This window comes from Eublepharis macularius, chromosome 8 (assembly GCF_028583425.1).
Source record: "Eublepharis macularius isolate TG4126 chromosome 8, MPM_Emac_v1.0, whole genome shotgun sequence".
NCBI classification, from domain to species: Eukaryota; Metazoa; Chordata; class Lepidosauria; order Squamata; family Eublepharidae; genus Eublepharis; species Eublepharis macularius.
In genome coordinates, this window is record NC_072797.1 from 3,639,107 (window position 1) to 3,665,931 (window position 26,825).

The following is a 26,825-nucleotide window of genomic DNA, read 5'->3' on the forward strand; positions in this document are numbered from 1 at the left end:
CGGGCGCAAAATGCCGTGAGCGGCGCCCGGTTGGCCAGGGGTGAGGAGGAGGAGGACGAGAGGAAGAAGAGGAGGCGGCGGAGGAAGAGCAGGAGGAAGAGCGCGCCCGCCTGCCCGGTGCTCGTCCCATGCTCCGTCGGCGCCGGCGGGCGGCCCTTTCCTTCCCCTCTCCCCTCATGCGGGGCCCGGGCCGGGGCCGCGCCCGAGTCGTCCCTTCGCGCCATGGCCAGGAAAACAGTTAGCAGGAAGCGGAGAGCGGCCGCCCCCGCCGCGGGGCCCGGCGGAGAGCAGGTGAGGCCCGGCCCGGCCCGGCGGGACCCTCCCCGCCCTCCTCCCGAGGGGCGTTCGGGGTTCGCGAGGCCCGACCCGAGCGAGGCCTCTGGCGCGCCTGAGCCGGCCTTGGGGGACGCCGCGCCCGGCCCCTGGGTAGGCTGCCCCTCGCCCGGGAGGCTCCGCCGCGGCCTTGGCCTCTTCCCTCTGGGCGGCGGAGGAGGCGGCCCTGCCTGCCCCCTTTGCCCGCCTCCCGCTCCTTAGCAGGCCGTGCGTGCACACGTTACGGCGGACTCGCGTGTTCTGCTGCGGGGGACCAGCCCCCCGCCTGCCTGATGAGACGCGCGTGTTCTGGTGGAGCCGCCGCCTTCCCCCCGCGCGGACCCGGGGCTGGGCGCGGGGCCCCTTCGCCCCTGCCGAGCCCGGCGCGCCGCGCGCCCTCTACACGGGTTGGGCCGTAACGTGTGCACGCGGCCGGAACTGGGGAAGCGCCCTCCCCCGGCGCCCGCCCGTTCCGCGCCCCCGCCCGAGCCCTCCTTTGCATTCCGTGTTCGGAGCCTCTTAACCGCCTCGGCTCTCCTCCGCCTTCCCGCCCCTCCCCACGGCTCCATGCTGCGGGCCGCCTGCAAACGGAGGGCCGGCTGGCGGGGCTGGGTCTCCAAGGGGAGCCGGCAGGTCGGTCCGGGGGGGGGGCATGGAGGGTCAGGCTTGTGGGTGGCGAGGGGGGGGGGTCCCATGGGACAGGGAAAGGGCTCCAGAAGGAGAGGGCAGCATCCTTCCTCCAGGGCCTTTAGGGGGACAGGTAGCTTGCAAGCCTGCGGAACTGCTGGAGAAAGAGGGCTGCCGTGCTCTTCCTCTGCCAGCTCTAGGGCTCGGCATAGGCACTGATGTCGCCCAGGCATCTGTCCTGAGGATTTGGGGCATGTTTTACTGCCTCGCTGTTTAGCAACAGTGCTGAGAAATAGACCAAGCGCCTTCAAGACCTGTTAGATTTCCAGGGTGGGATTTGGGTCCAGTAGCGTCTTCAAGACCAATTAGTTTTTCAGGGTGAAATCTCCTGGTATTTTTTTGCCATCTTCTGGGCATGGAGCAGGGGTCACTGGGTGTGTGTGGGGAGGGGAGGTAGTTGTGAATTTCCTGCAGTGTGCAGGGGGTTGGATTAGATGACCCTGGAAACCTCTTCCTACTCTATGATTCGGGTCCAGTAGCATCTTCAAGACTGATTAGATTTCCAGGGTAAGATTTGGTACCAATAGCCCTTAAAGTCTACCCAGATTTTCAGGATATGAGCTTCCAAGAGAGCATCCTTTCATTATGTCCTGGAAATCTATTTGGCTTGCACTCAAATCGTGCTGTTCTACCACAGACCAATGCGGCTACCCACCAGAAACTACTTTACTAAGGAACAGCATCCTGCACAAGAGCAGTGCCCTTTATTGCAAGCGGTGATTTCAGTCCTGGTTTCCTCAGGTCGGATCCTGCATGCTCCCTTTTGTATTGCAGGCTCAGCGGTTTAGCCTAACTGAAGATAGAATCAATCTCTCCAGTTTTAGCAACTTGGTTTCCCCCATGGCAATGTAATATTTTTTTAACATGTTCCCTGGTCTGTTTTCCTCTTCTAGCCCTCTTAAATTTTAAACTATTCATAGGTGCTTTAACATCACAAGCTGCTCAAGGTAAAACAACATTTCCACAATGTTTCTAAACTGGGGGAACGCATCTTGGCTCAGCTAGAAACAAGTGGTTGTGTTTTCTCCCCATGGTCCAAAGAGGTGCCTTATTGCGACAGCCATAACTTTTAAAGTACTGTTGGAGGGAAATCCCTTGCAAGCTATTGATAGGATTTTAGGACCGTATTAAGTAAAATGATTGGAGTAATTTATTTTAATTGTAAATTTTACTAGCACAGTAGATTTTAAACATAGTTGCTTTCTGAAGGCTTGCCGTCTAAATTTTGATGAGACTCCAGGAGTGTCCCTGAACATTAAACGAGGAGACAGACTGAGAGGGACTTGAATGCTGTATTTCTACTCCTTAGGCTTATTTGGATGTTATGTTGGTTTACTTGTGATGACTTTCCCGAAAAGACCCCAAGAATTTTGCCTTTGTGGGGATAACAAAAGGTGCTGCAGATCTTCTGGAGACCTGGAATTTCCTGTGTTCTCTGGAGGGAAAGTTTTTTTACTTAGTATTGGCTTAAGATTTGAATAAGGCATGACTTTGAAAACCTGGGCAGCTGTAAGCATTATTGGTATCTAGTTCACCTGTTTGATACAGAAGTTTTGATCCGGCCCAGTCAAGGATGCTGTGGTGTTATCTTAAATTAACATTCCTCTCTGAGATAGGTGACACTTGACATACAGACACTATATGATTACCAAGATATTATGCAATGCACTGTTGATGTTTTCCCATAGTATGGTTGGGATCACTCGGTCCACAAAAGGAAGCGGCTCCCTCCAGTTAAAAGGTCTCTGGTATGCTACTTGAAAGGAAGAGAGGTGCGGATGCAGAATGAGTCCAGCTACCACCGGCTCTTGCATGGGTACGCAGCCCAGCAACTGCCTAGTCTCCTGAAGGAGCGAGAATTCCACCTCGGGACCCTGAATAAAGTGTTTGCATCTCAGTGGCTGAATCATCGGCAAGTGGTGTGTGGGACAAAATGCAACACAGTAAGTGCGCTCATGTCTGAGCTCCTTTATGTTTTGTTCTCCGTGTATCAGCAGTGAGCACAGTAGGCTAGCAAGAGACAGGCAAACTGAGGTTCCACTCGAAATCTCACCACCTGTGTTTTTGGCAAAAGTTTACAATATATATATTGTATATATATATATATATATATCAGAAAAAAATATTTGTAGGACTGTATTGAAGGAAAGTATACTTATTAGCAGGACTGCCTAAGAACTTGGAAAGAGCGTGATTCTAAATTAAATGGTGGTGGTGTATCCTGATGTAATAGCGGAATAGACTGATGAACAAAAGCGCAGTGATCAGTATCACAAATGCCAAGTTCATTTCTGTGCCTGGCTTTTGACAAATGCAAGAGATCTACCAAGGGTTCCGTGAGTTTTACAGAGGGGTCAAAATGGTACTCAGTGCATAATTGAGGGTAACAGACATTTCAGGGAGGGAGGGCCTCCCTTACAGTCCCTCCTTGGACTAGATATACGAGCTTAGTTAAAATAGCTACACGCTTGGTATCACAGATGGCGAGACCTCTGGATTACAAGTATGTAACATCTGGAAAAGGAGAGGCCCTACCTTTGGGAGAAGATCAACATCTGGAGCAGCAGAGCTCTGACCTGCAGCGCCTTCAGCAGCGGGTGTGTGGTTTGCTTGATTTTGCAAGGAGTTTTGTGTGAAGAAGAAAACGGCAGCAGAGGGAACATCTAAAAGGCTGCTGCCAGTAGGACTGAATGCTGCTGCACTCCTTAGTGCCTCTGCGAGCTGGCTGGGCTGGGTCTTTATCACGGGGCTGGTGAGAGGTTCTACCTCTTGTGGAAGAAAGACCAACATCCAGCATGCCTGGGTTTGGGTTTGCCGTGTTGGGGGTGGGGCGGGGTGGGGAATTTCCCTCTGCCTTGCCCACAGACCCTGTAAGGACAAGACAGCAACAGCTCCAATATCCGAAGGGCTGTGGAGAAGGTTTGAACAGCACTCATTTGAGAGAGGCTGTGGCTCAGTTAACAGAGCATGTGCTTGGAATGTAAGAGGTTCCAGGTTCAATCCTCGGCCCCTCTGGGTAAAAGCATCTGGTAGCAGTGATGAGAAAGACCTCTGCCTGAGACCTTGAGAGCCACTGCCAAGTAGGCAATACTGATCTAGAGAGACCGGTGATCTAGGTCGGTGCAAGACAGCTCCTTGTTCCAGCAGATGCCACTGATTTATGTTAGGATCTTCAACATTTTAGGGTTTTTTTAGTATAATCTGCCTTGGGGTCTGTTATGGCAGAAAAGGCAGAAAATCAGTCTCTAAGTAGAGTAAGTACATCTTTGTACAGCGTTTTAACTGACTGGTGCTAAGTAAGTAGTAGTAGCGATAGTATGAGGAGAACTCTCACCACCTGTCCAGGAACTATAGAGTGCAGTGTTAAAATGCTACTGATGAAAAGGCTAAACGTTTTGCCATGAGCAGAGTGAATTGCGCAGTGTGAAAAGAAAAAGAAACTTAGGCAGTTGTTGACCTAGACGTAAATTGCAGGAGGCCTTGGCAGGTGCTATAAGCTGATTATCAGAGATGCTGGTCTGGGACAGGTTCTGCATGCAGTTGGGAAAGCGATTGGGACTGATAGGATGTTGGTCATAATACTAAAGAATTGCCCAAACGGGGAACCCAGACTAGTTGCTGAACAGCAGGAAAACTGTTACTGAATCTTTAATCTGAAGGTTAGCTTGTTGCTCGGGAATCGTTTTACTTCTGCCTCTTGTTCAGTTTGTGGAACGTGAGTGGGGAAGAATAAATTCAGCCCCGGGAGCTAGATCGCTAGAAGCCCCTTCTAGTTTTGTCTACTGTTTAACTTTTCATCTGTTGCCATGTGTGATACTAATTTTTAAAAATTGAATACTACGTGTCTCAAATGTTAGTGGCCATTCACGGCAGTCATACCAGAAGTTGTAATCCGTAATTTCAGCTTGATCGTGGCTATGTAGTAAACAAGGGCCCCTGTGTTAATGCTGTATTGCAGTCAACTCATCTGTGTTTCTGGGATAGTTCTGGAAAGAAGGCAGATTTGCTAGTATAGAAGCAGTTTGGTTCTTTCAACATCGACCTGAGCATCCAATTTGAATTGATGCAAATGAAAACACATGAAGCTGCTGAGTCAGACCTTTGGTCCTTTGAGGTCGGTATCACTTACTCTGACTGGCAACGGGTGGAGGTTTTCCCCATCACCTTCTACCTGATGTTTGTAACTGGAGACGCGGGAGATTCTGCCTAGGACCTTTGACATGAAACGCATATGCTCAGCCACTGAGCCACAGCTCCTTCCCAGCTTAGAGATGAACACAGGTTAGTTAAAATAAAGCTGGAAATGTGTGATACAAATGTGTTGAGCAAGGTACCTAGACAAGCAGGGGCCTTAGTTTTTCCTACTCTGTGGACAGTTTTTCTGTAAAGAGCTTGCCAGATTTCAAAAATGCATCCTCTCTCGTTGGATTGATACGTTCTGAGTGGATGACTGATCGACTCTTGAGTCCCATTAACAGTCATGGAAAAGGAAGTGCCTTGGCATGCCCTGCTGCCCTCTGAAATTGGGAATGTTGAACTGCCAGTATTAAACACGGTGCTCTCGCTTTGTATATGTTTTCAGTCAGTTAAGAAATCAGATGTAACGGAATTCATTATTTAAATTCAGAGGGGTATTGAGGAATTCTGGATGGCTTCTTATTGCATCCTGTAGAATTCAAGCAGCAAGAGAACATTTTCCAAGCTGACTTTTTCATTAGGAACGCCAAGTGAGAAAAACGGCATTAACCTTAGTCCAGTTTACTTCTCCAAGGAGCCGAGGAAATGCTCAGATGTATTGTTTAAGTTTCTGATATGCTTTTAAAAGTCATCTAAGACAGACATGTTTCCAGCTATGTGCCATGCAATACTTAAAATTGTGAAATAGTGTGTAAATCTGAAAAATGTACTCTTATTTGCTGTGGAATTACCATTAAACCATATCATGGATTTAATAATAATAACTTGTAGAGAGAGTGCTCTTGTGGACAGCCCCACTCAGAACATTGAACAAGGCCAGTGTTGTTGTTATCCCCACAATACAGCCAGGGAGTTGGGCTGAGAGGAGTGGGTGACCCAAGGCCGTCTACTGAGCTCAGGGCAGTAGAGGGATTCGAACCAGCAGAGTACTAATTTACAACCCAGCCACTTAAGTGCCGTGCTACAGATTTCCCAAGTATTTGGAAGTTTGACTTACCCTTAGGGCTGGTTAGTAGTTGAACGAATGATAGTTCTCGATTCATCTTTACGGGCAAGCCTTCGGAGTCACGTAGGAAATGAGTACGATTGGAGCTCTGAGGCTAATGTTCTGTCTAGCAGCTGCAAGGATTTAATGCTGAACTGTGACTTCAGATTTTCTATCGTGTTGCGGTGTTGAAGCAAAAACTGAAAGGGAGTCTTCTGAACCCTTAAAGACACTCAGATTCATTTGAGACCTAAAAATCAGTTAAGGCTTTTAGGTGCTGTGGGGTCCCTTCTTGGGATGCTCCTAATAAAGTGAGCCTGTAACGGAACATGCCGTTCTTTCGTTCTGTCACTGGCCCGTGTTGAGCAGTAACTCTTCATGCTGCTTTGGAGCTGTGTTGTGTCTTGCCTTAAGCCTGCTTGCAGGGAGGGCTGGACATAAATCCAACAAATAAATAAATAAAACGCTTCAGTCTTAAGTAGGGGATTGGCTTCACCTCTGCCGGTTGCAGAAATGGTATCTGGGTGTTGCTGCATGCCTGTGGCTATTGGCCATTGGGGAGAGGGTATGCTTGCTCTTGTGCGAGGTGTCCCTGCTGTCTCAGAACCAGATCTTGATTGCTGTATAGAACTCTGAAGTTTAGTTTGAATTATGTGTTTGTCCCTGTTCAGGTCTCTTTCCTGCTCTTTTAAAATCAGGTGTGACTAGCATGTGTTCATTTACACACCATGCAATGTTTGATGCTTCCCTGGAATGACTTGGTTAGGGCTTGTGGCAAATTGTTTCCACATTTCTCTCAATCTCACAGAAGCTCCGTTTTGGCTCCATTTTTGTTCCTTGGGAATGGAGAAGGTGGTTCCAGGCAGAGGGTTGTACCAGAGCCAGCTGGGGGGGGGGGAGCTTGAAGCCTCAAGGTTCTTGGTGTTGCTTCCTGAATCATAGACCAACATATGGCGCAGGATGGCCTCTGATGCTTCCTGCGTGACAAAGGTCTCTGGGAGCCCCTTAGCGAGTCATTGTCCCTCAGCCTCCTAGGATGGTAAGATTAAAATAGAGAGGAAGACCCATCCCCATCGGCGCTTGGGCTGGAGCAGCTAGAAAGCTTTTGCCCAGCTTTTGTACGGCTGCATCCGAAATCAGCTGGAGTTTGCCCTGGGCAGTTTACAATATTGGTGTCTTCTTTTTGCAACGCTGCATATGGAATCTCCTGCAACCTAGAAAGCTGGCGAGAGGAGGGGAAGGTTCTCTGGTTTGGATTTTTCCAGTGGTATTTTGGTCCCTTCAGTGGCAAAGCAACTCTCCTTGTTAGGAGAAATTGCTCTTCAGAGCTTTAATTGAATTGCTTGCATGTAGTGATTCTTGCCAAAGATGCATTCCAAGTGGTCTATTTAGTTTATTGTGTTAGCTCGCTTGTGCAATCTGTCTAAAAACTGAGCTTTTCCTGAAACGACTTGCACGTCTTGGAGCAGAGGTGGATTTTTCCTCAGGTTCCCAGTTCCTGTTTAAAGGGAATTCCCATGTTTTGCGGTTGTAGCAAAGCAGTGTGCCCCGAAAGCAGCGCAGCATGCCTTGCGTAGCTGTTATCATCCAACTGCACCTTGTAGCATCTGAAAAGGGCCCCTGTGATGCGCCCCCCTCCTTATCTTGTTCATGGTGTTCCACTGGAACCGAGCAGGGCATCTGTTCAGGAGGCTGTTGCAGCCTGCAAAGTAGACACGGAAGCCTTTGCAAATAGCTCTTGCTGCCTCTTCCTCACCCGATAGGGAGAAAATGCAGTAGAACAGGATAGGTCTGTATGAATGCCTCCTTGCTGAGCTTCTTCAGTTCTAATCGTTACAATAATGCCTGCTATAATTAAGTTCCTGCCTCAAAGTGCTCCCAGAGCATACTTAACCTGCTTCTTTTTAAAATTTAATTGTGCCCACAGTTAAAATGGAGACAGCCCTGCGAATGATGGGGTCTGACACAGGGCAAGAGAGCAGGAGCGGAGCTCACGACTCACGAGTTTTCGTGAAGTCAGCGAGTCCCTGTTCCTAATGATTGCATTTAAGGTCAGTTATTGTTTACAGCTCCGGCAAACGAGACTTCTGCTCCATATTTTTGCTGTTAGTTACAACAATTTTGTTTCATTTTTACCCCACTTCTCTCCCCAGTGGGAAACTAAGTTGGCTGACATAGTTCTTTCCTCTGTTTTATTTTATTTATTGGACTTGCATTCCACTCTCCCCCCTGTAAAACAGGCTCAGAGCGGATCACATCACAAATATAAAACAAGGTAGCCTAATAAAAACAATTCCATCTAATAAAACCCAGCGGTGTTCACATCGCACAGTCCCTCCACACCCAAAACCTGTGGAGTGGCTGGCAGACTATTAGATGTTGTGCCGACTAGGGGCACGGTGTCCCCCTCCTGGCAGGAGGCTGATGGGGGCGGGGGGAGTCCACTCACCTCAACCACCATATGCCTGGCGGAACATCTCTGTCTTAGATCTTGCCAGACCCGTGTTTCCACAGACAGATTTATTTATTTATTTCAAATTTCTATTCCGCCCTCCCTGCAAGCGGGCTCAGGGCGGATAACAGCATATTAAAATACAATAAAAATTCATCTACGTTAAAACAGTGTATTAATACACCTTTGAAACAGGGTGGTTCTGTAAGTGAAGAACGGATGAAAAAAAGTATCTGCGACAGTCTGTTCATTATTTCAAGCCTAAGTGGCAACCATGTCTTTTTGACTGAGTTTACAAATAAACATTTTAGGATCATTTTAGGAAACCATCAAGCTTATGACCTATTCTGAAACTAATACCTGATCAATACTCTGTAATCATGCATATTATTTATAAATTATCTATTTCTGGTTCAGCAAAATTCCTGTTTCACCTAGAATAGAGGATCCCTTTTTTATCTCACAGTCACCACCACCCCACACTGACTGTTCTGTCGGCAGGTCAGGCAACTGGTGCCCTCTCTCTCGTCGCAGGACCATGCAATGGTCACCTCTAGGCTACAAAAACGCCACTAAAATGTTTTAAGATGTTGGCACACTTTTTCTATGAGGAAAAGCTAAGAAAGTTTGGAAGGTTTCACTTATTTATATCCTGATTTTTCTCCTCAGTTAGGAATTCAAAGAGTTCCACCAGGTCGGTGCCAGGGCCGAAAAGTCCCTGGCCCTAGTCAAGGCAAGGCGAACCTCCCTGGGGCCGGGAACCACCAGCAGTTGTTAGTCTACCAGATGAAAGGCCCTCCAGGGAAAGTATGGGGAGAGGCAAGTCCCACAGATATGCCAGTTCCAGTCTGCTAAGAGCTTTAAAGGTCAGAACTAAAACCTCGAACCTAATCCAGAATTCCACTGAAAGCCAATGTAACTGGTGCAATATCAGTGTTATGTTTGCACAACAGCCCTTTGAGGTAGGTTATGCTGAGTATGTGTGACTGGTCCAAGGTCACCTAGCAAGGTTCCATAGCAGAGCAGGGGAATTGAACCTGGGCAGCCCAGATCCTAGTCTGACATGCTAACCATTTAAAGCACACCGGTTCTCCTGTTGATCATCTAGTAAAATTTTATATACATTAGCTCTACACTGTCATTTCTCCAACCCATCCTAAGAACAGGCTCTTGAACAGTTGACGTTTAACAGTGAGCTTAAATTCAGTCCACGGAGCTCATTTGTCAGAGTTGAACCTGAAGGAGTCGGGTTCATTTAGATCCCTGCTTGGATATGGCCGCAGCTGGTCATGGAACGTGTTTGGAAGCTTCCTGGTCTCAGAAGCCTTCAGTCATAGATGAGTTTAATGTTCCATTTAAGCACCATGTCAAACTGGAGCATGACGGTTTCAGGAAGCTTTCATTTGCATTCTGCATTGAAGGGGAAAGTACATGTATACAACAAGCAACTCAATTCATGCCCATTATTAACAAACACACGATTGATGGGGTGTCTGAATACAGAAACGGGAAGGGCTTCCTTTTTAATAAAGTCTTAATTGCTGCTTGCTCTTAGTCTCAAGACAAATTCACAGCTGGCGAAACCCCAGGAGGCTGGTTGCTCAGGCACCTAAAAATGATGTGCTGTTTCCTTGGAGCTGGAAATATTTTTTTCATAACTGTGGAGAGTTATTTTGATGCTGGCGCCAAGGAATCGAAATAGTCCTCCAGCCCTGTGTGGGATGATGGTAGCCCTTAATTCTCCCTTTTATTCAGGTGATTTAGGAAGAACATTTTTCTTGTCCAGTGGGCCCCACTAGAGACTGGGGCTTAATAACTTTCAGTGAAGATGTTGAGCACATAGAAAGGTTCTCTCAGTTACTGCCACGCAATGGTGGCACTTCTCTTCTTCGATTGGGTTGTCATTTGGTCCCTGGGAATGTGTGGGGAGAGGGGTCTTTGTGTGTGGGTCGATTCTTGGACATTCTAGAGAGCTATCAGATTCCAAGACTCCTTAAGTTTTCCAGTATTGCGTATAAGACTTGTTTTTTCCTGTAGCTTTTAACAGTGGGGATTAAGCAGGGGTGTGATTTTTTTAAATCTGCGTTTAACTGTGCGTTTAATTGATTATATTTTGTGTGTTGTGTAAAGAGTGTGTGTGTGAGAGAGAGGCGAGGTGTGTATGTATGTATGCAGGGATTATTACTTGCTGCTAATTTGGATGACTAGGTAGAGCAGAAGACTGTGCACGAGTTACCCTGAAGAACTTAAGTAAAGCTCTTATAATTAAATGACTGATGATGTTACGCTCCTTCTGTATGTATGAAGGATAACTATTTAGCGCAGGTAACATTCTGTTCTTTATAGAATCATTTTAAGTGAGTTGAATCAAATGATCCATGAAAGTTGCTCACAGTAATGGGCGTGAGTATAACATAGTGACGGCGCTGCTGTTTGTAATTTATGGGCTTGTACTTGTATTATATTGCATTATAGGTTTTTAATGTTTATGCTCTTTTAATATTGCACCGTTTATTGAATTTTAGACTGTTCTATGTATTGGTTATTTTATATCTTAGGTTGTAAACCATCTCGAGCATTAAACATGATGGAGAGGCAGTATAGAAGTCAAATAATCAAATAAATAAAAATAATTTGTATGTAGGACTTCACGTGCATCATTTTGTTCTCACCCTTAGAGGGTGTCCTAAACTGGGTCTGCAGGAGCTCAGTATTGAGTGGGGGTGGGGCCTCAAGCCGTCTACTAAGCTATGGCAGAAACGAGGCTTGAACTGGCAACTTCACTGGCTCAGTAGATAGATCACGGCCAGTGTGCTAGCAGTCACTGCACTGGAATCTCCTGTTCCCTTTTGCAGGGATCGTGTCTGAGCAAAATCCTTGCTCATAATATTCTCTCCCATCCGTGGTGAGCTTGGTTATTTAGCCTGGGCAAAGAGCCACACCAAAATTGATTTTGCAGCCTTCTGACTTTCCATCCTCTCTCCAGTTGTTCGTGGTCGATGTCCAGACTGGTCAAATTACCAAGATCCCCATTCTGAAGGATCGGGAACCGGACATGGTCAATCAGCAGGGCTGCGGGATTCACGCCATTGAGCTGAACCCTTCAAGGACCCTCTTGGCTACTGGAGGCGACAACCCCAACAGCCTTGCCATTTATCGTCTGCCTACTCTCGATCCTGTGTGTGTGGGAGACGTAAGTTACCTGGCCTACCAAGGGGTGGCCTTTAAGTGTTGCTTAGCATTGAGTGTGATGATGTCTTGATATCTAACAGGAAACACTTAACATTTTCAAGCAGAGCTGAGCAGCAGCTGAAGGGTACCGGAATTGCTTCTCTGCTTATAATTCTGTCAGCGCCTGAGAGCAGGTGACTCACATCAAGCATCTTTGGATGCCTGGTGGAGGAGAGAGACCTCAAGTCATAGCTGACTTACGGCGACCCCTGGTGGGGTTTTCAAGGCAAGTGATCAGCAGAGGCGGTTTGCCATTGCCTCCTGGTCTTCGTTGGAGGTCTCCCATCCAATTACTAACCAAGACCAACCCTGCTTAGCTTCTGAGATCTGATGAGATCAGGCTCATCTGCGCTATCCAGGTCAGGGCCTTTGGATGCCTATTGAGGAAAAATCCACATGCTTTTTTAGTGAAAATAGGGGAAAGTTAGCAGCATTTGGTGCTTAGGCAAATAATTTTTTGGCTTGTTATCATCCTAGGTCCTCATTTTTTCCCCCTTTCTCCCTAGGATGGACACAAAGATTGGATATTTTCCATTGCGTGGATCAGTGACACCATGGCTGTTTCTGGTAATGTTTAAATTTCTGCATATGGCTTTGCTTACTGAGGAAATACTGGTTTGTTGTAAAGGTCAGGCTTTAAGTGGGTGTACAGTCTATATGTAAATTGTTCCCTGGTGTTTTTCCTCCCCGGCCCCATTGCTTCCAAAATTAAAGAGATCTTGAGAACAGCAACTTCACGGGGCGGCTAGAAATATCTCTGTTTCAGCATCCCCACCAAATTGCTAGTTGGAGTGCTTCAAAGCAAAGCGGTATAAGTAATTGATTGACTTCATGGCTTAAATGCTAGCTCTCAGTTTATAATTCATGTATTTTTTCCCCCAAACAAATACGTCTTCACACATCTTTTTTGCTTTTATTCAATAAATGTTTGCTATAAATTAACCCGTCACAATGGAAGCCTTCTTCTCCACTCCTCTGTGTCACGGCACCAACAGTGAAAATGGTGAATTGGGACTGGCTTACCTTGTTTGAACGCAATGTGTGTATTAGTTATATTGAGAGCTATATAAAGAAATGTTACCTGTTACATGCCTTGCATTAAATTAACATTTCATTATACGCTTGTTTTTCCTTCAAAAGAGGCACTTGCTATAATTGAGATTCTAATTTAGATCTGGTTTCAGTTTTAAGCATTGATTTTTGTGTCTCTTCTATAAAAGAGAAATCCATTATCTTCCCTGAATCCTTAGAATGCTTGGTCGGCATCTTTTGCAGATGGAGATGCCGCCTAAAACATCACTGCAATTTTGCCACGCCACTTCCCACTGTACCACCCGCTATTATTTGCTTCTCAGAGGCTGTGTACAAACTCACATCACACTGGATTCAAGCAATAAGATTTCCAACCTCTTCTGAGCAGACTGCTTTCTAGATACAGGGCTCAGTCTATTGGAAGCACCTGACCAGGGCCGGATCTAGAGGGGGGGCAGGGGGGTAGTCTGCCCCCGGCGCTGCCAGGGAGGGGGTGCCGGAAGCAGCTCCTAGAGCGTGCAGGCGGCAGCATGGGCAGCCCCGCTGCCTTTTGCTTGCCCCGCGGGACAGGGGGCGGCTGGCTTGCAGCGCACCCCCTGTCCTGCAGGGCAGGCAAAGGGCAGCGCGGCCGCCCACGCCACTTGCTTGCTCCGCAGGAGAGGGGGCAGCTGGCCGCCCTCTGTCCCGCAGGGCAGGCGCATGGCACAGGCAGCCTCGCAGCTCCCCGCACTGCCTTTTGCTTGCTCCGCAGGACAGAGGGCGCGCGGCAAGCTGGTCGCCCCCTGTCCCACGGGGCAGGCGAAAGACAGCGTGGGGGGCTGCAAAGCCGACCGCGCCATTCGCTTCTGAAGCGAATGGCGCGGGCAGCTTCTCAGCCCCCCGCGCTGCCTCCGGTGCGCGGCGTGATGACGTCATCAAAATGACGTCATCACGCCGCATCAGGAGCGTGCGCGTGCTGTGCGTGCGCGCGAGGGCCGGCAAGCGTTGCCCCGGGCGCCGGGAGTGCTAGATCCGGCCCTGCACCTGACCATCCTCCATGGAATCTAATGGGAGCAGTGCAGGAACACCATTTTTGATCAGGTTCTGTTTATTTTCCTTTGGCTCCTGCCAGAAGAATTTCCGGTGGATTGTGCCTTTTTTTCCTGGAATACTGTAGAGATTGGCCGATCTGATGACCTGCCTTGTGATTCTGGGAGGGTTTGTGTGCCAGGGAGCAAAAATCCTGTTTCTCCCGCAGGGCCTGTCGATGCCGGGGGTTTGATCAAAGCTGCATGTTTTGTAAGCCACAGCTGCCTTCCAGCTGACTCTGCAATATTGGCCCAGGCTGGACGTGGGATAAGTCACGTTCGTGGCAGTGCAAGTACAGAAAAACGGGCTCCGACTCAATTGCAGGTCCAGCTTGCTTTACAGTCAGCTTCCTTGTCTTCTCTGGTGTGTGCATCCTGCACAATATAAGCCGTATGCCAGACATGCAGGCACAATAGTAAATTTTACAGTGCATTACAAGCCACATAATACAATATCCAAGATCTAGGTTTTAAAGATCTCATATAATTCTAAGAAGCTTAGCGGAAAATGGAATGAGACAGCCATGAAGTCAAGACAGGGGGATTAGACCGCACCATGGGATTTAGGGAGGGGGGACTTTGACCAAGGAAGTAGGAAGCTGTGGAGCACAGCATGTTCAGAAGTTTCCCTGCTGCTTCTAGGCTTCATTTGGGCCCATCCTGCCCATGTACTGGTGCTTCTTTGAACCATGGAGAGGGGATACTTGAGGTTTAAAAAGGAAAAACTGACATTCTCAGGGATGCAAAATTTGGCTTCAATTTCTGTCCCAACCTGCTAAAATACAGGTACTTGAAACATGTGTAAAGTGCTGTCAAGTCATAGCCGACTGTTGATAATCCTAGTAGGTAGGGTTGCCAGCCTCCAGGTGGTAGCTGGAGATCTCCTGGAATTACAACTGATCTCCAGGCAACAGAGATCAGTTCCCCTGGAGAAAATGGCTGCTTTGAAGGGTGAACTCTATGGAACTATACCCCACTGAGGCCCCTCCCCAAACCCCACCCTCTCCTGGCCCCACCCACAAAATCTCCAGGAATTTCCCAACCTGGACCTGGCAACCCTAATAGTAGGGTTTTCAAGGCAAGAGACGTTCAGAGGTGGTTTGCATTTGCCTGCCTCAACATAGTTACCCTGGACTTCCTTGGCGTTCTCCCATTCAGCTACTAATCAGGCCCAGCCCTGCTTAGCTTCCCAGATCTGATGAAATCGGGCTAGCCTGGGCTATGCACACCCAGGCACGCTACTTGAAATAATGCCCTGCATTTTTATGGGATACTGCAGGGCCTACCTCTGGTGGCCAGCTCAGACACTGCATCAATGCTTCCTCACCCGAACATTGGATCCAGCTAGTTTTTCATGTGCCCTCAATTCTCTTGTAGCCTTTAGATACCTTCAGGACAGTAACTGAGCCGTAACGTAATTCATTTTGCCCAAGGAATCAGAATGATGCTGTGTTGCTAGCAAGCTGAGTGAGTAGCAGTCTGCACGGTGTATTGATTGACACCAGCATTACTCGGCCTCTGTCCTCAGACACTGGTGTGATCTGATTAGGTCTTGTTGCTTTGTTCTGTCCTGTTTTGTCCTGGAAATTATATGATGTGACTTGTCTTTACTCATGTTTGGATACTGTGTAGGCATAGACCACAGAGATTTAAAGAAAAATTGTATCCATAGAATCGTATTTGACTGTTTACGTGCTTTTTGTAAAAGTTTTTGCTATGTCCCATCAATGACCTGTGTTTACCCTGATTAATTGACTGGTTGTATGTATCCTGATGACTACATGAACAGGTTTTCTCAAGTATATGGGTTGAGGAATTGATATATTGGATTTATTGTATTTATTCACTGTGAGCACTTTTGTATATGAATTATTAAATGTGATATATTTTTGCTGATTTGTTGCAATATACTGTCGCTCCGGATAGCCTTTTGGGTAATTGATATTTGGTCAATGTATTGTCGAAGGCTTTCATGGCCGGAGAACGATGGTTGTTGTGGGTTTTCCGGGCTGTATTGCCGTGGTCTTGGCATTGTAGTTCCTGACGTTTCGCCAGCAGCTGTGGCTGGCATCTTCAGAGGTGTAGCACCAAAAGATAGAGATCTCTATCTAGATCTCTAGATGGTGACACTGAGAGATCTCTGTCTTTTGGTGCTACACCTCTGAAGATGCCAGCCACAGCTGCTGGCGAAACATCAGGAACTACAATACCAAGACCACGGCAATACAGCCTGGAAAACCCACAACAACCATCGATATTTGGTCAGTTTTCTGTCCGGGGCAGCTTCTGTGGCTGAGGTATCTTTTTGTTCTGTCATAGCAAAACTTAGAGGCATGTCAGTCTGTTTGTGTGCACCGTGCCTTAGCGTTGTTGGTAACCTCACTGAGAGACTATACCTTTACATTATGTCTACGTCACATTCAAGTGGGGTGGTAACACCTTACGCAAGTCAGAGAAGCAAGTTGGTGTTTAAAAAACGGAACTGCTCTATGCTTGGCAGATTGCAAAGAGTGAAATTGTAGCTAGAAAAGCTGGTCTTTTGACTTTTATGCGGCATATGCGATGCTTAGAGAACTTGCCCTTTGTTAGCGCAGCATGACAGCTTGCTGCGCTTGAGTAGAATTTTCCTTGCTGCCAGCTGAGCTATGAAGTAGTCCTGTGTCAGCTGGTTTCCTGGCTTAGTTAGCAGGAGGCATATTTGTGTTAAAGTAATGGACGTGGAGCCCTCTGTCTGTCTTTCCTAGAGGCATGTTCAATCTTGCTTGCGGGATTTGTCAAGGGACTGTGTGTGTGTGTGTGTGCGCGCGTGCGCGCTTGTTAACGCATGCCGGGGTATGCTTTGTCTGTGCAGGTTCCCGCGATGGCTCCATGGGGCTGTGGGAAGTGACCGACGAAGTCCTGGCCAAGAGCGATGCTGGACACAACTTGTCCCGAGTCCCGGTTTATGCTCACATCACACACCGGGCTCTAAAGGACATCCCCAAGGAGAATACCAATCCAGACAACTGCAAGGTCCGGGCTCTTGCCTTCAACCACAAGAACAAGGTCAGAAAGATAAATGGGAATACGAGGATATAAAATTGTAGCCTTTCTCCTGCTGAAGCTGGAAGCAGAGTGAGGTGCAAATAAAATTAAAGTAGGTGCCTGACGGAAAACTTGCATTTTGTGTACATCTGTTTCCCCCTGCTGAGAGCGGTATAATAATAATGTGATTTACTGTTTTAACCCCTAATGCTCCAATTGGGCAGGTACAGATCCAAAGAGGAGTTGTGGTTCTTGATGCTTGTAGATGCTGAGAGACTGTGATGGGTGGTGTCCCGCCTGATCACATCCACTTTTAAAATAACTGGTGTCTGGCTGTTCTGGTATGATTTGCTATCATATTTTCAAATACGTTTCTTTGATCTTGAAGGCTAAATACGGTTGAATTGTCTACGTGAGTTTTGTCTTGTTTAAAAGGAATCTCTGGATACAGCAGCATTAAAAACTTCTGGAGATGTATGCAGGCCCATTGGTTGCATGCTCCTGCACACAGGCTTTTAAACTTGTGTTGCTTCCAGGAGAACGCTTTTGGGTTCCAATGGGTATGCTGGAAAGACAGCGAAAATGTTTTAGTATGCTTAAAACACTGCATAGATGATTTCAGTGTTTCTAAGAGCCCTATAAATTTCCAGTATTAGTGTCCTCATGGGGTAGATGAGGAAGTCAGTAGCAGAGGTGAGATTAGAGCTGAAGGCCTGTATATAGAATCAAAAGATTGGAAGGGGCCTCTAAGGTCATCTAGTCCAACCCCCGCACAATGCAGGAAATTTACAACTAACCACCCCCTCCCTCGACTGCCCCAGTGACCCCTGCTCCATGCTCAGAAGATGGCAAAACACCTCCAGGATCTCTAGCCAGACTGGCCTGAGGAAAATTGCTACCTGACCCCAAAGTGGCGATCGGGATTACCCTGGGCATGTAAGAAGGGACACAAGAAACAAGCACTCATATGGGATGCAAAAGGAGAACTGTGGCAGTTTGAAAATTTTGAAAAGAATAACGTTGTAATGGGAAGAGAGAAGGGATCTTACCACTTAGGGGGAATGTGACTATAATCTAAGCAAATATAATATTTAAGGGAATTTTACATTGAACATATGGGACAATGAAAATGGTTAAACAGATATATTAATGAGGTATATAGTGTGCAGTATATAGTATAAAACAATAAGGTAGCGAATCAGACATTATATTACAATATGTTATGTGGTTGGGCTATATTGGGTTGTGTGCTGTGCTACATTGGTGGCATAGCATACAATCGAAGTCTTGTGATATATACTATATTGATAGTATATTTGATGGAATATATATTTAAAAGAAGAGAAATAGAAAATGTCTAAAGTAAGAGATACTGAGAACCTGGTTATACCATACTGTGGTGTTATATGGATATGATATATATTATATTGATAGTATGCTTGATAGAGTTTATGTAAAAAAATAAGAATGTGCTTAGAATAAGAGATACTATGAACTAGAGGCGGTCGGAAAGTATAAATGAATTAGATTTAAGCAATAAGAAGGGTTAAGGGTTGGAAAGCTGTTGGAAGTCAATAGGGAGGGGGGAGGAAAATGGTGGGGGGATAGAGCAGGGGGAATAATGAGATTAGATGTGTTAAATTTGGGGGGGAAATTTCTTTTGTTTATTCTCTCACCAATAAAATTTTATTAAAAAAAAAAGAACCAAGCACTCATGTAACCTATTCTGCCCTCCCCCTCATGATCTGCTCAGTTTCACAGTCAGCATTGCTGTCAGATGGCCACCTAAAGCGCTCCAAAGAAGGAGCGCTTACCACCTCCCAAGGAAGCCTGTTCCACTGAGGGACCATGTAGTGATAGTACTAGTAGAAGTAGCTGTAGTAACAACAACAACATTTGATTTATATACCACCCTTCAGGACAACTTAATGCCCACTCAGAGTGGTTTACAAAGTATGTCATTATTATCCCCACAACAACAATCACCCTGTGAGGTGGTCGGGACTGAGAGAGCTCCTAGAGAGCCGTTACTGATCTAAGGTCACCCAGCTGGCTTCAAGCGGAGGAGTGGGAAATCAAACCCGGTTCTCCAGATTAGAGTCCTGCTGCTCTTAACCACTACAGTTCACTAAGCTGTGAACTGTGACAAGTGACTTCTTCAGAGATGATTTAGTGTCTTGCTACTCTACATGAAAGTTTACTAGAGAATATCCAGTGGCTGATAAACTCTTTTTTCCCCTATTCTAGGAGCTGGGAGCAGTGTCCCTGGATGGGTACTTCCATCTCTGGAAAGCAGAACATACGCTATCAAAGGTGCCTTCTAATTTCTGCTAGGTAGTCCTTCCAAGGGGGGTGTAACTGGAGTTGAGAGCCAAGCTAGGGTTGAAAGAACAGATTGCCGATCTGATGTGATGAATTCTGAAATGAGGACTTACAGCCGTATCTGAGAGCCAGCATGCTGTAGTGGCTGGAGCGTCAGGGTATCTGGGAGACTCAGCCCCTGTTTAGCCTTCGAAGCTCACTTAGAGACCTTGGGCCAGTCACACACTTTCAGCCTAGCTTACCTCGCAGGTCCAGAAGAGTTAGCCATGTTAATCTGTAGTAGCAAAATAGTAAAGAGTCCAGTAGCACCTTTAAGACTAACCAACTTGATTGTAGCATAAGCTTTCGAGAGCCACAGCTCTCTTTGTCAGATGCAACCATCAGGTTGCATCTGACAAAGAGAGCTGTGGCTCTCGAAAGCTTATGCTACAATCAAGTTGCATCTGACGAAGAGAGCTGTGGCTCTCAAAAGCTTACGCTACAATAAAGTTGCATCTGACGAAGAGAGCTGTGGTTCTCGAAAGCTTACGCTACAATAAAGTTGGTTAGTCTTAAAGGTGCTACTGGACTCTTTAATGTTTTACCTTCTTTGGGTCCCCTTGGGGAGAAAGGCAGGGTATAAATGAAATAAATTATTCTTAACCTTTTTCTTCCCCTTAGTATATGAGAGGGGCAGAGAGTGAGAGAGGGGTGTGTGTGTGTGTGTGTGTGTGTGTGTGTGTGTGTGTGTGTGTTCAGCATGATTATTATTGTCTATTAAGCATGGTTATTTCCACAAATTCTCAAAGATTGTCCTTATTGTTTCTTCCAGTTGCTCTCGACAAAATTACCCTACTGTCGGGAGAATGTGTGTCTAGCATATGGACAGGAGTGGTCTGTGTACGCAGTTGGGTCTCAGGCGCATGTGTCTTTTCTGGACCCTCGGCAGCCTTCCCATAATGTGAAATCTGTCTGTTCCAGGGAGCGAGGCAGTGGTAAGCGTCCTTACTTTGTGAGCGTGTGGATTCTGTACCCCCTACTGTCTTGATACCTGTGTAAGTCATCATGGATGTTCATTGGGATGGTTATAGGGAACATTAACGTTTGAATATAAATATATGCAACACTACTTTTCTTACAGTGTGGGAGGTATGCAGTCATCAATGAATGGCCTCCTGAAATTTTTTTTTGAAGACATGGCGAGTCACAGTAAATAAAAATACTAGAAGTAATCACCGTATAAGTTCAAAGCACCTCACTTAGATGGATGTTCAGAAACAGTAGATGGGATCTTTGTGGGTGATGGTAATGTCTGACAGAAGTTCTGTGCAAGCCAAGTTTTAGGTGGGAAGCCGTCTTGGTCTGCTGTAGAGCAGCAGGATTTGAGGCCGCTAGCACCTTAGAATCAGAGCTCCCTTCTTCACAGAGCTCTGCCTTTCGTAAGTTTACACCCTGAAAATCTTGTTGGTCTCTAAGGTACCGCTGGATTCAAGCCCTGCTGTTCTGTGCAAGCGATGTATCTTTGAAGGGACTGTGTTATTCTCACGTCCACACCCCATGGATATACGGCCGGAAGTGAGCATCTACAGTCAGTCACCCGGCCTCAGTGACAGAATCCTCTCATTCATCAATGGGGTAGCTTGCTTAGCTTGCTTTTTAAGATTTCCAGGCATGGAGATTGTGCCACATCCCCTTAGAGTACCCTGTGGCCTAATGACATTTTGAGTAGTGTTTTCAAATTACAAGAAGGCAGGAAATAGGAGAACATGTTCCAGCAAAGGCTGCTGATACGACGGGTCAGTGCTCAAAAAGTACATGGTGAGTGGCTTCCGATTGATCCCCTTATCAACGCAGCACAATATGGTGACTTCTTTCTTTGCAAATGGCTCTGTGCTACTGTGTTGTATTCAGCATCAGTTAGGATTTTTATCGAGTTGTCTCTCTCTGCCTCCACCTGAGCCTTCCTTTACGCGCTGCTCTTTGGTACTTGGTCATTCCCTAAGCAGTAATTGTGCCTGTTTTGATTTTTGCCCAAGTGTAGGCCCTTGGAACTTGCCAAATTTCGTTCTAGTTTTGACCATTTTTCTAGTATTTTTTAAAAAAATTACTTTTGTATTGTCCTTTTACCCTTTAAAGTGCTTGCTATCCCCCGCCTGTTGACATCCTCTGCAGTTCTTTCCTTCCAGTCACTGACAAACTTATTCAATATTGATGTATTGTCGAAGGCTTTCAGAGATCAGTGTCACAGTGAGAGATCTCTGTCTTTTGGTGCTACACCTCTGAAGATGCCCGCCACAGCTGCTGGCAAAATGTCAGGAACTACAATGCCAAGACCACGGCAATACAGCCCGGAAAACCCACAACAACCATTATTCAATATTGCTGCGGTGACGAAGAAGACTGTGGTAGTCTAGATATGCTGAGGCCTAAACCAGTTTGTGCTTGGCTGCTGCTCTGCGGCGGGGGGTGGGGTGGAGGGCGGCTTACTTGGCTTGCCTTACTGGGGCATTGAAATGCAATTTGCCATGTTCTCAGATTGCAGCAGCCGGGCTCTCTCTGGTTTGAAGTGTGTGTGCCCAAAATAGTTCTGAGGGAAGATGCTTACAAGAGGTAGTTTCCCCTTAACTTCAGCACAGTCTGTGCTTTTGGATGTGAATTATTTGAACCCAGGTGTGTGGGGTGGGGGTAGCTTTGAAATGTCCGAGTTTCAAAATGTTCTCTGGCACTCCTTCCCTAGATAATTAAGACATTGCCCATTTCTTAGGTTATCTTCTAATAAGGAAAAAATATTTACTAGGAATGAATAATTACACTGTTTTACCGAGAAGCCACAAAATAAATCCATTGCATTTTGCTACTCTTTTCATTTTGGTTCCTTTTGTTAAAGAGCTTGTTTGCTTTCACAGCCACCCTGTTATTTCTTTTCTTCAGCTAGTAGTTGGAGATAATGCTGCCTCTGTTCCTAGCAGAATTGCTTAATTACTATTAATAAACCTTTGAACACATGAAGCTCCCTTATACAGAATCAAACTATTGGTCCATCAAAGTCAATATCGTCTATTGGAACGGGTAGGCTCCAGGTCTCTTTTCCCGTTAACTGCCACCTGATCCTTTTAACTAAAGAGGCCAGGGATTAAACCTGGGACCTTTTGCACGTTGTTTAGATGCTCTACCAGGGTTTTCTAGTTCTTTCTAGAAGCGACTCATGCTAATGGCCAACATAATAATCTGTTCTGGTGGAGTGCCTTCCAGGAAGGAGTTCTGTCGGTGATATTTGTACACTACAGTCCTGGCAGAAGTCCTGATTCTCTCACCGGCTGCTGAGGCCCCTATTCTTGGGCAGCTACCTGTGTTGTACTGCTTCCTTTCCAACTTTCAGTCACTCCTCATTGTTTCTTGGCCGCCTGATTCTTGGGCTAAGGAAGGCACCCTGTCAGTTACTACTATGCTCTGAAGTAACCCCCGTATTATTCATTGGAACTTACACTCAGGAAAGTGCTTTTTGAATTGCACTGCACGTCTCCTGGGTAGACTCTCATGGTGGAGCGGGAGCAGAGTTGTCCTTTGCCACTTTCACTGACCCGGTTGAGAATAGCTTAACTCTGTGGCAATCGGATGAGCTGCTGGTGAATGGGATAGACGGTAGCATCACTTGCCTGTTTTTGCAGCCGCGTGCTTTTTCCTCGGCGGTTGACATCAGTCCAAGTACGAATGCCTAAAAAAAGCTGCAGGCACCCATTTTTTGCCCCCGGTTGACTGCAGTAACATCCCCCCCTCCCTCTTCCACGACAGGAATTCGCTCTGTGAGCTTCTATGAGCACATAATCACGGTGGGGACAGGGCAGGGCTCGCTGCTGTTCTACGACATCCGAGCCCAGCGGTTCCTGGATGAGAAGCCGCCACACAGTTGCTGCGGATCGAAATTGGGAGGAAGCGAAATTCTCAAACTGTCAACTGGCAAAGGCTGGCTGGTGAGTCCCTTGCAGGGTTTAGGGGGGGGTGGTAAGAGAGGTGTGCCTGCCACGGATACTGCCTCTGCTGGGAGTCCATTCCTGATAAGATGTAAAAGGGTTAGGGTAAAAGGCCGAACAGCAAGTTCCTAGTCATGACTGCCGCCCAGTAGCCTGTCAGGAGTTCTTGCTTCCTCCATCCCTGAACATTTTTGTTCACCCCGTCTTGGCTACAGCTGTTGCATCCAGTCTTGGCTATAGCCTTGGATCCAAAGCTGCCTCATGCAGGTTCCCTGGAGAGGCAGCATAAAACCTTTTGAAATGCCTCCAAGACACTTGCTGTAGCTGTTGGGGTGGCCGCCTCTCGACGCACTGGGGGAGTTTCCTGCAGTCTGGTGGGGGCAGTGGGGATGATGGGTGGGCCTGGGACACCTCAAAGCAGGCCACTTGCGGGAGAGGTCTTGCCCTGACTGACATGCGCTTTCCTTTGACAGAATCATGATGAAACCTGGCGGAATTACTTTTCAGACATCAGCTTCTTCCCAAACGCTGTTTACACCCACTGCTACGACTCGTCTGGCACGAAACTCTTTGTGGCAGGAGGTCCCCTTCCATCTGGACTCCATGGGAATTATGCTGGTCTATGGAGCTAATAACTCTGTTTCTAAATGAGGATCTCTAGTGCGATTTTTCTCTCCACCCCCACCCCACATTTTCTTTCCTTTTTTTTCTAAACAAACAAAGGAATTGTGTGATGATACTGCTTTCTTCTGGTTTTGATGCAACTTGGGATTAACTTATCTCCCTTTTTCGTTTGGGGGGGACAAGGGGGAGCATTGTGTTCCACTGGTCTCCCGGAGGTTTTGTATATTTTTGACAGTTTTTAATTTTTATTTAGCCTCCTTTGATCTTTATACAATGGGATTTGGCCCCCATCCGTAATTGCCTTTCCTAAAAACGGCTGAGTCTTTGCCCCGAGCTTAGGCTAACCAACCCGATGCGTCCTCACCTTTGTTCCCCTTACTTTGCTGTGAGGTAGGAATCCCCCGTTAGATCGGCTGCTGCCGAGCTTTCTGTGAAAGCCCAGGGGCTGTGCGTCTGTACGTGAGTGTGTGCGTCTGTATGTATGTGTGTGCGCGCGCATGTGTATGTACGTACGTGCAGGTACTTTGTCAATCACATGATTACCTGGAATAAAATCGACTTGTAATTAAAAGGAGAAAAAAATTAAAAATATTTATATAACGAGATGCCACTGCTTCATCCACAGCAACTCAGCTTGCATCTGGCTTCACATCATTTTTAAAAGTACGAGTTTAACGATGCCATGCGATCTCTTCAATAGGTGAGGCCTCTGGTGCCTGTCCCTTTGAACCTTCCCCCGTCTCTGCCTTCTTTCCCACGTTCCTTCCTTCAAAGCTGCATTGGAAGACTGGTGTGGAAGTAAGGGTGCAGGCTGACTCCCAGCATGGAATTAGTATCTCATGAGAATGGGATATGTGTGAGAGAGAGAGTGGTACCAAAAGGCAGGAGGGGGGCTGTATACAGGAGAGCCAATGCATGTGTGCCAAAGCAGGACTGGTGGGCTGGATTGGTACTACAGCTGTGAGCTAGTGAGAATCCTGCCCACTCCCCAGTATTGAGAAAGTTGCCCTCAACTCTTTCCATGGACACTTTCTACTGCAGCCTGTTTTTTGGCTACTTGTGCCAGAGGACAAAAGCCATTATCGGTGGATTCGATTTGCAGGATCCAACCCGTTCTTCTGCAAGCTAACTAAAACATCAAAACATTTCACCTCTCCGTACTTGAACCTTACATAATTTCTGCCAGTTGTGCTCCTTAGCTGAAATGTGGTTGTTGTTCTTTGCTGTGGAGAGTAAGGGAGTAGAATGCCTTTGCAAAAGGCCCCAGAGAAGTAATTTCACTCTTCCGACTATACCGCACAAACTGCTGCATCTTCCAATGACCAACGAGTAACTGTAAAACTTTCAACAGCAAGCCGATGTGCACCTTCAGAGGTCACGGCTCCTGAGGTTTGGAGTGAGAATTGCTTGGGAATTTGGGTGGCCTTTTGAATTCACTGAAGGGAAAGCAAAGGCATTTTAGGAGGAAACCCTAATGTCTTTTCAGTATGGGACTGCTTAGAATTCTAGTAGTGTCATTGACACACAGCAGACACCTTATATAGAAATTCTGTAATTCAAAAGAAATTTCTGCCTTTGGCATGCAAAACCCAGCGCATGATCCCATTGAACTGCTTGTAGCAATACCCAACCAGTGTGCAAAAGCAGTGTGTGTAGAGTGGGTGGCCTTTCATGCACAGCATGTCACAGTCCTAAGGCTGCCAACTGATCATATAATTGATAGCATGCTTCAGCCGATGAGAGTCCCTGAAGGAACCTCTCATTGTGAACATGCACCTATCACTTCTTGCGTGTGCCCTGTAAAACTAGTGAGTGGAAGAGTTCTAAGCTGGGCATGGAGAGGAAGCACTCCGGCGGAACGGCCATGTCATGTCTGAAATGCAGAGCGTTTCCCTTCCCTCTGCACTGCACCCCCGTGGAATGGTTCTTCATTCAGTTCCTTCCCGTTACAGGGTGTCTCTTTAACTGGGTGCTGTCTTAAGCCTCGTTAAACTTGTACTTTTAAACAACCTCCCTGTGCATCCGGCTTTAGTTTTGCTGATAGTCTCTCACAGTCTCAGGGTTACACGTCGCTATGATTTCATCCAAATAACACACAGGACCAATCAGAGGTTAATGTGCCTTTCTCCGATGGTACCTTGATCTTTGTAAAGCTGCCTGCAACAGGATTTGCTGTTTGTCACTGTCTTTGAACTGGGTATTTGTTTTGTCTTTTTCTAAAAAAAAAGAAAAAAAAGATACATTCTAAAACTGCAACCAACCTGTTCATTGACTGTAACTTTTTTCCATTTGATGTTCAGGAGTGTGGTGTATAAAATCAAATATGTGGATTTGTCTTGAGTGCAAGTTTTTCCACTGAGTGCATTGCTTAATGTACCCATCAGCCTCTTGATATCCAGGTGGGGATTTGTGAACCGCATAGGTGGAAATTGGTCAAGCCTCAAAGCAGAATCTTTTGTTTTCCTCAAAGCTTTCTCAGTACACGGGTTTCAAAAAAGCAGGTCTTCTCTTTCTCTCACTTGCTGTTTCCCTCTTCCTCTCTCCTCCGAGTGTAAGTGTTCCTGCCCATGCTGGCAGGTTGTATTGGGTCAGCTAGTTTCCAGGAGTTTTGGAAGAGTTCCAGTTCTGCTGCTAAAACAAGAAAAGCCAGGGAGGATGGAAGAATAAGCACCGCACACTGCATCTCAGAGGTCCCCAACCTTTTTGAACCTGTGGGCATCTTTGGAGTTCAGACATAAAGTGGTGGGTGCGACCACAAAGTGGTTGCCAAAGGAGATGGAACCAACCATATAACGGCTGCTTTGATAGGCAGAGATGCACACAAAGGAACCCCAGTTGCATGGGAAAGAGGGATAAATTTTGAAAATACTCTGTGAAAGAGCAGTGGGGGAGAGAATAAAACCAACACTAGTGGTAGCTGTCACCAGAACAAAGTTATTTTA

At 46.7% G+C, this 26,825-nt stretch overlaps 1 protein-coding gene across 1 annotated transcript; it reads left to right on the forward strand.

Annotated features, from left to right (window-relative positions):
* DCAF12 (DDB1 and CUL4 associated factor 12) lies at positions 1-26,207 on the forward strand. Its single transcript, XM_054987258.1, has 9 exons — positions 1-291; positions 2,688-2,942; positions 11,620-11,826; positions 12,371-12,431; positions 16,815-17,008; positions 19,235-19,300; positions 20,121-20,283; positions 23,081-23,259; positions 23,733-26,207. Exons 1-9 carry the CDS (start codon positions 223-225, stop codon positions 23,889-23,891), a joined length of 1,353 nt encoding a protein of 450 aa, XP_054843233.1. The 5' UTR covers positions 1-222; the 3' UTR covers positions 23,892-26,207.
* The last annotated feature ends 618 nt before the right edge of the window (positions 26,208-26,825 follow it).